This window comes from Delphinapterus leucas, chromosome 1, assembly GCF_059928025.1.
Source record: "Delphinapterus leucas isolate spDelLeu-1000000601 "Yukka" chromosome 1, BTC_Dleu_Yukka2, whole genome shotgun sequence".
Lineage (NCBI taxonomy): Eukaryota > Metazoa > Chordata > Mammalia > Artiodactyla > Monodontidae > Delphinapterus > Delphinapterus leucas.
In genome coordinates this window covers 31,593,829-31,606,652 of record NC_143129.1, presented here as the reverse complement: position 1 = coordinate 31,606,652, position 12,824 = coordinate 31,593,829, and the positions used below count along the sequence as shown (strand labels likewise).

The 12,824-nt window shown below is 44.9% G+C and overlaps 1 protein-coding gene across 1 annotated transcript in view; it reads left to right on the top strand.

Moving 5' to 3' along the window:
- Positions 1 to 12,824, top strand: part of KIF26B (kinesin family member 26B) — a 168,373-nt gene that overhangs the window by 81,109 nt on the left and 74,440 nt on the right. The window contains exons 5-7 of the mRNA XM_089909873.1: positions 1,186 to 1,279; positions 2,475 to 2,737; positions 5,513 to 5,696. Of these exons, the coding sequence (XP_089765999.1) occupies positions 1,186 to 1,279; positions 2,475 to 2,737; positions 5,513 to 5,696 (541 nt within the window). The remainder of the gene's footprint in view (positions 1 to 1,185; positions 1,280 to 2,474; positions 2,738 to 5,512; positions 5,697 to 12,824) is intronic.

The window sequence follows — 12,824 nt, the reverse complement described above, 5'->3', positions numbered from 1 at the left end:
TGAGCTCCGGGTTTGCACGTCCTCTGAAAGCTTCCAGATCTGACTCTGGTGCTGAGGGAGAAAGGAAGGTGCAGCACATGGCGAGTGATTCTTCCTCCTGCTGCTGTGAAAGCCTCAGATGCTAACCAGAGAGATTTCCCAGACCCCCAAGTTGGTTCACAAAATTGATTTTCTTATCATTTGCAGAGTGCTGTATTGGGTGTTAATGGGGAAATACAAAACGTTACCAAGAGACTGGCCTCTGTCTAAGGATGTAATAATCACATTGGAGATGAGACACATAACAGGCTGAAGACCACCCATTGTAACATACTGACCAATGGTGATTAACAGTGTATACATTGAATGTATCTAGAGAGAAAGAAAGAAAAGGCTGGGTTTTTTGTTTTGTTTTTTGGTGTTTTTTTTTGCAGTACGCGGGCCTGTCACTGTTGTGGCCTCTCCTGTCGCAGAGCCCAGGCTCAGCGGCCATGGCTCACGGGCCCGGCCGCTCTGCGGCATGTGGGATCTTCCCGGACCGGGGCACGAACCCGCGTCCCCTGCATCAGCAGGTGGACTCTCAACCACTCCGCCACCAGGGAAGCCCAAAATTCTGGTTTTGAAAGGAGAAGGATGTAGATGGAGAAAGAGGCGAGAGTTATCAGGAAGACAAAGCAGACATGCATCACAAACCTCCTGCTTAGATTAGAACCATAAAGTATCCCAAGGCCACTTTCCTGAAATGGCACATCACCCTTTACCCTCTAACAAACCTAGCCATTTCATAAGCTCTGAGTGTGTGTGTGTGTGTGGTGGTGGTGGAGGTGTGTGTGTGTAAAGGAGGGATCTAATTAGCAGAGGGTGAATGGAATATTTAAATACTTGCCGGGGGAGGAGGCCAAAATGGCGTGAGGTCCATGAAAGCACTCTGCGTCCCCGTTCCAGCCTGTTCGTGCCTGGCCTGCAGAGACAGCAGCTGAAATGTACCACAAACTAGCAGAAGGGTGGTTTGCTTTTAATGTGTGTAATGCTCAGGCTTGCGAGGGAGTGGGAAGTACGAAGGGTTCTGCGCACCTCCAGAACTGCGTTAGAGCCGACCCATCTGGAAATGCCATGGCTCTGGGACCCTGAGTCCCAGGAGAGCAGGTGCAAGTTTCCATTGTTAATGGTCGACTCACAGTTTGTGTCTCCTCTTGTGTCTGCCAGGCGGAAGTGTGTGCTGGAACCGTGGCAGAGGTGATCCAGTCTGTGGTCAACGGGGCGGATGGCTGTGTGTTCTGTTTCGGCCACGCCAAGCTGGGTCAGTGAGAGCTTTACTTTTTCATGCTGCTTGCTGGATTTCCCAATCACTTTATCCATTCTTCTGTATTGTACCCAGAGTCCTCGGATGAAGGGAAAGGTGGTTTCCCGCAGGTGCTGAATTGAATAATCATGAATAACCATTTCTGCTTCTGAAATATAGATGCTCATCCTAAGTGGATTCCCAGTCATCTAGGAAAGCCTTAGAGTCCACGAAATGCACAAAGGGAGTAGTGGGGTTGTTCCCACTCGGTCCAGGTCAGGGTCACGCCCAGAAAGCCAGCAGGAAAATTACATTTCCTGAGCAGGGGTTGCTGGGGAGCAGAGAGGACTCCCCTTCCCCAGAGGACCTGGGTTCAACATAATGCCAGAGGAGCAGCCACCAAGCAAAGGCCAGACCACATTAGCACCTGTCTGGGGAGATCAGTCTGCCAGCATCCTTGCTTCCCACCACCCAGCTGTCGGGAATCCACCTGTGCTGAAGCACCTGGGAAAGGCGGCCGCCACACACCTCTGTGAGGGTTTGATGACTGAATCCCCTTGAAGTGCCTTCTTAATCCTGACCTGTGGCCATCTGCTCACCAGGTCTCACTTTACATGCTTGATAAGTTAGTAATTTGGCGAGTTCCAAAAAGTGTCCCTGGGCAGAGCTTCCAACAGCAGCTTTGCAATGATGGAGCCAGTTCTAGGCCAGGTCGGAAAGCCCATTTCATCTCACTGCCACTTCGGTCTTCCTGATCTCTGATCAAAGCAGTGACCCAGATTTTAATGGAATTTGCCCATGCAAAATATACACAGCATTTAACTTGAAAAAGGATATAAAGTGTAAGTATGTGGAGTGAATCTGTGGGGTGGTGATAAAAAGAACCATATCAGTGATGAAAGGCTTCTGCCTTCCCACCATGAGAAAAACAGTATGGAAACTGGATAGCTTGTAATGTTTGAGATCCTCTCCTCAAGGTCAACTGTGATTTAATCTTGTCATTAGTTGGGGCTCTCACATTCTTTATTATAGCTATTCCATCAATAGTACTTGGAAATGTCAAATGTTTAATATTTCTCTCACCTTTTCCTTTCCTTTCTTCCCATTCCCCACTCCCCATGCCTTTCTTCTGCATCCTTGGCATCTATTCTTGAGACTATAGAATGATGCCTGGACACTCAAGCTGCTTTTCTTTCTTTCCTTGCTCTCCCAGGAAAATCCTACACCATGATCGGAAAAGATGATTCCATGCAGAACCTTGGCATCATCCCCTGTGCCATCTCTTGGCTCTTCAAGCTGATAAATGAACGGAAAGAAAAGACCGGAGCCCGTTTCTCAGTGCGGATCTCAGCCGTGGAGGTGTGGGGCAAAGAAGAGAACCTTCGGGACCTGCTGTCGGAGGTGGCCACGGGCAGCCTGCAGGACGGCCAGTCTCCGGGCGTGTACCTGTGCGAGGACCCCATCTGTGGCACGCAGGTGATTGCTTCTGGGGCTTGGCTGGCTCCAAGGTGGCTCATCCCTACCTCGGTAGCTGGGGCAGTTCACCTCATGACTCACTCAACATGCAACCGGGGGAGGCTTGCAAGTGTTTACTTTAAAGTGGACTGGAACTTTATGGCCTGCAGCTGCAGGGCAGCTGCTCGCCCAACCTAAATATTTGTACCTTGAATCTAATTGACAATGAACAGGAACCACAGTTGTTGTAGCATTTGGGGGAAATTGAATTCACTTTCTTTACGCCCCTTTCAAAACAAAAAAGAAAATACCATCTTTCTTTTGTTTAGCAACAAGCGGAAATGTTTACTGCTTTGCACAAATAGCTCCAGCCATTACTGGGGCTGTTTATGGCTCTATAAACTGTGTTTCTGGCACTGGTTTACAGCCGGACTAGTAGTGCTGTAGGAAAAACTAATAACCACTTTCTAATTGGAACCATGATATAATTGCTGGAACCATGGAAGCCAAGAGAAGTTCCAGTTCGCCTTTGTCATGCCTGTTGGGAGTGTTTCTCCCTCGCTGTTTGACAGTAGAGGTGGGAATGACCTGGGAGGACCCTGGTTCATATCCAGAATAATCCGGTTTTCCAGTCTGTAGCTATAGGCTCTCTTTTCTCGTTTTATCAGACGCCTCCTTTTTAGATAGGTGTTCATTTCGATAAGTACCTGCCTCACCCCAGGTGCGACTGTTTTCTCGGGGGAGGATACCCACTCTGTTACACCCATCTCCTCACACCTGGCCATGTTCCTCCCCTGCTTAGAGCACCTCAGATCCTTCCACTTCCATTATGAATCCTCCTGGTTCGCAAGAGGCCCTACACAACCTGACAGCATCACCTGCAACCACTCCCCTGCTGCCACTCCTCTTAGATTACAGTTAGGTCCCCTAAGAAAGCAGTGCCCCTCAAACTTCAGTGTGCATAAGAAGCACTGGTGATCTTGTTAAAATGCAGATTCTGGTTCCATAGGTCTGGGATTGGGCCTCTGATGACGCATTTCTGACGACCTTCCCAACGACTGACCACACTTTCAGTAACAAGGCTCTAAGGCACCAACCATCCTCCCTCTTTTTATTCTGGGCCTGTGAACATCCTGTTCCCTGTGCACAGAAGGCTGCTGACTCCTCTCCTCTCGCTCTTCATCTGGCTAACTCCTTTTTTGTTGGGTATCAGCTAGTTGACACTTCTTCCAGGAAGCCCTCTTAGATGTTTCTCCTGACTGTCGATTGTGATTGCCTGGTTAGTTCTCAGCAACTCCCAAAAGTCCTTACCATGTCGGACTAAAATTGGCTCTTCATAGTTTTGACAGATGCATCAGATACCATTTGGATATGAAACCTAATTAGAATGCAAACTAAGTGGTCATACAGACATTCATCCAGTGGCTCTCAAACTTCAGTCTTCATCAGAGTCACCTGGAAGACCTGCTAAAACACAGACTGCTGGGCTCCACCTCTAGAATTTCTGATTCAATAGGCCTGGGATGGAGCCCTCACATGCGCATTTCTCAGCACCTGTGATGGAATCAGTGTCACCCTACCCACTGCCCCCACTCCAAGCATTACTTAGACGTTCAAATATGCTATAACCTCCATTCACTTTTATAACTCCATTAATGAAGTTCCAGTGGCGAAAGCTCTGGTTAACTGAAGATGAAGAAAAAGAGGAAGAGGCCAACATCCTCTTTACCTTCTTGTTGAAGAATCTTAAACATTCTTTGGGTTATCTTTTCTGTGATAGTAAGTATGAAACAACGAGCACCACAGAACCTCTCTGAAGGTTGAGGATTTTGATGGTCTCAGGTTCCAAATATCGACTCTCATGATTCAGAATTATAGATACAGTTAGAGTCAGAATAGAAGACTGTCAAAATTTGACCCTAAGGCACATACTGCAAATCACTCCTTTGAATAAATCAGAAATATTAGTTTACTTTTCTTCCCTCCCACCCCCAGTAAAGGAGTGCTGGTCAAATGCCGATAATATTGCTCTGAGTAAGGTTTACTGTAATTACCAAGACATCTCATAGGATTTAGACACGTTGCCCACAGTGCTTCTTTAATGAATTAATGACTATGCCATGAACATGAATTTAGCAACTAAAGATAAAATAGATAGCCCTTAAATGATATAGATGAGACGTTCAAGTATCTTGGGTGTTTTCATATGTCTTTTGCACTTACTTCTTATGTCTTTTACACTTACTTCTTATTTATAACTATGCTAGTAAATGTGGCCTAAAATTGGCTCTAATTAAATAGCTAGGAAAATTGAGAATTGAGTTAAAGCTAACTAAGTTTTTTCACTTCTTTGTGATACCAGTACTATCTGGACTAAAATCACACTTTGCAACCCACCTGCTTCTAAACACTCTAATCTTTGAAATCAAGATGCAGTCACATCCCTCATGTTTTCTTAGGTACATGGATTGCCCAGGATGTTGGTTTGCTGGCCTCTGCGGAGGTCAGGGTGGGACACCTGCCCCCATGGATCACCCAGATACAACCATTTGCTTTTCACACCTGATACTTACAGATTCTAATTCAGTTGTAAAATGGGTGAAAATATGTTTCATCCAATAAGCGTGCTCAGTGTTACTTTTCAGATATGAATAAATTAAGCTGAGAATTGCACATGGATAGAGGCCCTGGTTCCAGAAGGACGTCCAGCCTTCAAGAATGCGGAACGGACAGCCAGCCCCGAGTGGCAGGCAAACTGCCCGCCTGCAGCTTCAGTCCTTCCCCTGTGTCTTCCAGCTGCAGAACCAGAGTGAGCTGCGGGCGCCCACTGCAGAGAAGGCCGCCTTCTTCCTGGATGCTGCCATAACCTCCCGGCGGGGCAGCCAGCAGGACTGCAACGAGGACGACCTCCGCAACTCCCACATGCTCTTCACGCTGCACATCTACCAGTACCGCATGGAGAAGAGCGGCAAGGGGGGAAGTAAGTCGGCCTCTGCCCTCGAGCCTCCTTGGCCCCCCCGGGAGAGAAGCCTCTCCTCGAGGGCAGCTGTGACCTTTTTGTTTGTTTGTTGTTTTGGGTTTTGTTTTTCTTTTTTGCGGTACGCGGGCCTCTCACTGCTGTGGCCTCTCCCGTTGCGGAGCACAGGCTCCGGACGCGCAGGCTCAGCGGCCATGGCTCACGGGCCCAGCCGCTCCGCGGCATGTGGGATCTTCCCGGACCGGGGCACGAACCCGTGTCCCCTGCATCGGCAGGCGGACTCTCAACCACTGCGCCACCAGGGAAGCCCTGTAACAGAATTTGATCCACAGTTCTCCTAACGATCTGGGAGCTGGCTTTAAATCCTGCCTTCACTGATTTCTCTGAGTTATGTCTTAGCAGCATGAATGTGGGAATCTGAAAAATGTTTATTTTATTCTTTTAAGGTACCAGTCATGATCATAATCAAAGCCCGCAGTGGATTCTTGTACTCTCAGCAAAGGGTGACTTGCAGAAGATCTGATCCTGGAGCCAAATGGCTCTGAGCAGAAAAGCTCAGGAGGGAAGGATAATCCCTCCCTCTAGGTTTCTAACCAAGTTAAAACAACTTGCTTTCAGGTTTTCACTTTCTTTCATGGTTCTGCTTTCAATATGGAATCTGAAAGTAGAGAGGAATCTTGAAAACAAAGAAACAATTAAATTATTTCAACTATAAGAACTTAACGTATAGCTTCCACAAAAGCGTAGGCTGGGACATTCCCTAAACCCAACAATCCACCCAAGTCCTCACCTAACAAATCCTGGGCACTTATTAAATATTTAACATCAAATTCATTTTCTTCCTATTTATAAATTGTGAAAGTGAATGGCTTTTAAATAATAAGTTCAGGTTAAAAGACAAGGCAGATGCTGTTAATGGCCTCCAAAACCTAGTGAGGTACTTTCTAACGTATCTGTAGATGAGAACAAAGAAAAGGCAGGCATCCAGGCTGATGTGGGTGTTAGCCCCGAAGGACCTGGGGGCATCACCTGCCTGCTACAGTACCTGGCTTCCAGTGAGGAAGGGAATCCAGGCCAGAATGCACACAGCCTCCTAGCCCACGGCTTGCTTGACTCAGTGCCTTTATATCTGTTTAAAATATAATGAGGAGATTTGGAGTGTTGTTTAAAACGGAAATTTTGTTTACTTATATATAAGCAATAATCCCTGTGGACCTGGCAGCCAGAACTCCATTAAGGAAAAGTTTATTAATTAGTCCCCCTGCAGGGAAACAGAGCAGAGCAAGCTGCTGGTAACTGGCCATTAGAGGCCAATGAAGATGCTGGATTCAAAGAGGTCTCTGATGCAAGAAGTAAACACACCATGTGTATGTGGGCACCTGGAGCTTATACACATATATGCGCTTTATAAACACACACGCACATACACATATGCACATATAAGTGGACAGACAAAAATGTTTACAACATGTCCAGGCAAGGTAGAAAAGAAAATTCTGTGTGGATGTATCACTGCTTTGCAGATAGCACTAGGTTAAGCTTAAAATATTCCCTGCTTTAAACATTTTTGGAGCATTAGTGGGGCTGATTCTTCACCTGTCGTGGAGCCTTCCCCTGCTTTGCAAAGCTATGTCTGTAAAGGCTTGAGATTCCCCTTGGGAATTGCAGCAATGGGGAAGGGACCCTAAAACCATGACAGTCAGGAGGTGCTCCTCATAAAGATGAGTGAATTAGCAGTCCAAAGCCAGATGCTACGAGTGATACTGCAGTGGAATACGTTCACAATACAGAATTTTCCAAGTCCTATTGATTAAGATGTGTTTTTTTTGTTTGTTTTTTGTTGTTTTTGCGGTACGCGGGCCTCTCACTGTTGTGGCCTCTCCCGTTGCGGAGCACAGGCTCCGGACGCGCAGGCTCAGTGGCCATGGCTCACGGACCTAGCCTCTCCACGGCATGTGGGATCTTCCCGGACCGGGGCACGAACCCGTGTTCCCTGCATCGGCAGGCGGACTCTCAACCACTGCACCACCAGGGAAGCCCTTAAGATGGTTTTTAAAAGCCTCACTTTGATGAGTAATCTAAGCTTGCAAGCAACTGTTGCCCAGGGCTAAGAATGACACTAGGTTTCTGATTTGTTCATTCACGTTATTGCCTCCAGGGGAAGTGTAGAGGCCAAGCGGGGACTGGGCTGGCTGTGTGTGTACCTGTGTACCAGCACCCGGGCATCCATCTGTGTGTGTGCACATGAACCACCGTGTGAGGACGTGGACATTCATCTCTGCCTGCACTCATCTGTTTACAAGTCTTAATCTTGGTTTTCTTTTGACCACCAAACCCCTCTTTCCTATATCTTGGAATGCCTTGAATCAGCTGATGCCCTATCCAGGGCTGTGCTGTCCATAGGACTCTAGAGATCCATTATTTGGGTGGTAGATGTAGGAAAAAGGATCTAGGAAGGAGCATTGCTTCTAAATGATGCAGAACCGGGCCTCTGCTGTCCCTAATTGCAAAGCCCTGTGCAGCGAGGATGGCCATACATGGTGGGGCTACTTTAGGGCTCTCATGTTCCCCTTGGTCAACAGTGAAATGACAGTTTGATGTTTTTAGATTTTTTGTAATACAATTTTTAAAATATTTGGCCAGGAGACAATTTTCCAAACTGTGCAGTGTGGAATTCCCACAGTGGTCTCTCATGGCCTTCCCACCACCTGCATCAGAGCAGCAGTTCCCAACCTCCTCTTGAAGCCTGAGACCCCTGCTCTACCTCTTTCAGCAGATAGCCAGCTTCCTGTTTAAGGAGAAGAAAGTCAGTCTGGCTATGACCTCGGCTTCTGTCCTCTTAGCATCCAAACCTCCTTGTCCCTGTACCTCACTTTCCCCCACTCCTTTCCCATAGGTCTGCTTCCTCCCATCTCCTTGCCTTCCTTATCCTTTCCCCTTCTGCCTTTTCTGGGACCCCACCAATTGGGACCCCATCAATCGTCTTTTTGTGCTTTTATTTTCAGTCTCTCCTACCACTGAAGTCAGGGCTGTCTTATCTTGGAAGGAAGGGAAAGGAAGAAACAATAACGTCAACAATAAAAAAACCTTTTCTGTACCCTACTACCCCCTTGAGCTGCCTCCCCATAAGTCTTTCAGATTCTCCCCTCTGTGGAATATCTTTCTTCTTTAAGTCCCATAGCAGTTTGGGGGATGTTAAGCCACTGCCTTACTCACCTTATATCTCAGTCATTCTGGGCTTTCTAAGCCCCATCAGACTACAGGCTCCCTGAGGACAGGGTCCCCTGTCATCTGGCCCCCTGTCCTCCACACCTAGAGGTGTGCCTGCACATCAGACCTTACATGTCACACCACATGAAATGTGTGCTGTATATTAAACAGTGAGTGAATTTCTTGATTACGTAGTTGCAGCTGTTTCAGAAAGAGAGCGACCATTCAATTACTTTTTGGGTAAGCAGGTGGTGTGAGTTCACAGCCCTGTTACACAACACGGTCAGAAGGAGTTATCAGTTAACGAGAAAGTTAAGTTAAAAAGGGAAATCATATAAAAGGATACATTCACGTCTTAAAACACTTTCAGCTTAAAACATACAATTGTGTGTTTATTCATTGGTCTTCTGATACAGGGCCATGGCTTTCTCTTTGAGATGAGTTTTCAGCTTTAGATTCTGACTTTTATAAACCACATTCATATTAATAATAGTCTGGTTTTTGCTTTCAATTTCTTCTGAGCGATGGAAGAACTTAAGAGACACTTGTGCAGCTAACTGGGTATAGACTTTCCCTAGATTCTTAAAATTTTTTCTACTCTGTAATTTCTCATTCACACCTGATTCAGCATCTTTTTTCAAAAATTAACTCATTTTAATCACATCTTTCCAAAGCATTGATTTCAGGGTTTTTTTTTAGAAATATTAGCTCTCTTTACATAATCATATTTTATTGGTTTACATAATATTTGATTATATTTTTATTTATAATATCAAGTATAAGTGGCATAATTAGGTTTAGGAGGAAACCCAGCTGACCTGTTGATAAGTGTACAGCTCATGTTTTTGGTGCAAAAGTGCATAGACAAACTGGGAACAGCCAGCACACCTCACAAGCATACAATGTGCTGTGGGCATCAGGCAGCGTGCCTGACACAGCTGACGGAAGGCCTTGGTTAACCTGGCCAAGTGGCAGGACCATGGTTTCCAAACTTTGCTGCACAAGAGAATCACCTGGGGAGATTTTCAGCTAATCCCAGTGCCTGTGTTGTACTCCAGACCAATTACATTAGAAAGCCTGGGAGTGGGAGCCAGGCATCCATATTTTCTAAAGATTCCACGGTGATTCTGATATGCAGCAAAGTTTGGGAACCACTAAGTTATAGGAAAGTGAGTTAAAAGAGTTTCTACATGCTTTATAGTTAGCTCTGGATTTTTGTCTTAGATTCAGCATCTATTTTCTATGAGATCTTAAGTGATTTATTTAGCATCTGTGAACCTCAGTTTCCTCATCTGTGTAAAATAGTGCCAATTCTTGCACTACAGGATCATTGTAGGAATTAAGTGATTTTAGGAGAATTTAGCATTTCCTGGCACCATGAACATGAGCTGGGAGAGTCACTCAGGAGTGAATTAGTATATTGTTTCCTGTGGGAGAGTAAGGCATGTGGGTAATTTCATTTGGTCAAAGTCCAGACTTGAAATACACATATTCAAATATAAATAGTCTCAAGGCAGACTGGGTTATGTTCTAAACCTTGAAGCTGTGACCTCAGAAATCTGAAAAGTCCATGAGGAACCTGCTTCTTACCTGCCATTAATTATCACCTATTTTGTTCATTGATTCTAGAACTTCTTTCTCTCCAGCCACCTGCAGTAATGGAAATTCATGGTCACAGCAGGTGGCCTGTGCTCGCTCACTTTGTACCATTTCAGATTTAGCACCATGTGTGAAGTTCAGAATTCTGTGACTACTGAAACTCCAGTGGAAATAGAGCAAAGTTGATTTTCCATTGTTAAAAATGTGACTCTCATTGTGAGTCATGCAGGTATAATTATAGGTATTTTAAAATATTATTCTTCAGCACAGTCTAAACTGTGCCTTTTGTTCTCTGTGTTCTGTTTTACTACATGCACATTATGCATTTTATTCCATTACATCAAATGGACTACTGAAAGTCCAAATTGGTCCCTGGCTTTGCCCTTTAATCTGCGGAGCGAATGAAATATCTGAGCCTCTCCTGTCTATATAATTAGGTTGCAAAACAGATGACATTTTGCTTTAAAAATAACTATTTCCCTTGCACACTGCCGTGGACTGATCTTGCATGATACAAAACGGGATAAAAGAGAAGTAACATATTATGCCTTTCCTTTTAAGGATTTTTTTAAAAATTAATTTTACTTATTTATTTTTTTAACATCTTTATTGGAGTATAATGCTTTACAATGGTGTGTTAGTTTCTGCTTTATAACAAAGTGAATCAGCTATACGTATATATATATCCCCATATCCCCTCCCTCTGCGTCTCCCTCCCACCCTCCCTATACCACCTCTATAGGTGGTCACAAAGCACCGAGCTGATCTCCCTGTGCTATGCGGCTGCTCCCACTAGCTATCTGTTTTACATTTGGTAGTGTATATATGTCCATGCCACTCTCTCACTTTGTCCCAGCTTACCCTTCCCCTTCCTCATGTCCTCAAGTCCATTCTTGAGGATTCAGATGTAGATCTGCGTCTTTATTCCTGTCCTGCCCCTAGGTTCTTCATAAACTTTTTTTTTTAGACTCCATATATATGTGTTAGCATATGGTATTTGTTTTTCTCTTTCTGACTTACTTCACTCTGTATGATAGACTCTAGGTCCATCCACCTCACTAAAAATAACTCAATTTCGTTTCTTTTATCGCTGAGTAATATTCCATTGTATATATGGGCCACATCTTCTATATCCGTTCATCTGTCGATGGACACTTAGGTTGCTTCCATGTCCTGGCTACTGTATATAGAGCTGCAATGAACATGACTCTTTTTGAATTATGGTTTTCTCTAGGTATATGCCCAGTAGTGGGATTGCTGGGTTGTATGGTAGTTCTATTTTTAGATTTTTTTTTTTTTTTTTTGCGGTACGCGGGCCTCTCACTGTTGTTGCCTCTCCCGTTGCGGAGCACAGGCTCCGGACGCGCAGGCTCAGCGGCCATGGCTCACGGGCCCAGCCGCTCCGCGGCATGTGGGACCTTCCTGGACCGGAGCACGAACCCACGTCCCCTGCATCGGCAGGCGGACTCTCAACCACTGCGCCACCAGGGAAGCCCTATTTTTAGTTTTTTAAGGAACCTCCATACTTTTCTCCATAGTGGCTGTATCAATTTACATTCCCACCAACAGTGCAAGGGGGTTCCCTTTTCTCCGCACCCTCTCCAGCATTTATTGTTTGTAGATTTTTTGATGATGGCCGTTCTGACTGGTGTGAGGTGATACCTCATTGTAGTTCTGATCTGCATTTCTCTAATGATTAGTGATGTTGAGCATCCTTTCATGTGTTTGTTGGCAATCTGTATATCTTCTTTGGAACAATGTCTGTTTAGGTCTTCTGCCCATTTTTGGATTGGGTTGTTTGTTTTTTTGATATTGAGCTGCATGAGCTGCTTGTAAATTTTGGAGATTAATCCTTTCTCAGTTGCTTCATTTGCAAATATTTTCTCCCATTCGGAGGGTTGTCGTTTCATCTTGTGTATGTTTTCTTTTCCTTGCTATATTTTCCTTTAATTTTTCTTAAATTTTATTTATTTTTTATAGAGCAGGTTCTTATTAGTTATCTATTTTATACATATTAGTGTATATATGTCAATCCCAATCTCCCAATTCATCCCACCACCATCACCCCTCCACACCCACTTTCCACCCTTGGTGTCCATATGTGTGTTCTCTACATCTGTGTCTCTATTTCTGCCTTTCAAACTGGTACCTGTACCATTTTTCTGGATTCGACATATATGCATTAATATATGATATTTGTTTTTCTCTTTCTGCTCTTTATTTATTTTTGTTTTTATTTCCATTTCTCTAGGAGGTGGGTCAAAAAGGATCTTGCTGTGATTTATGTCATAGAGTGTTCTGCCTATGTTTTCCTCTAAGAGT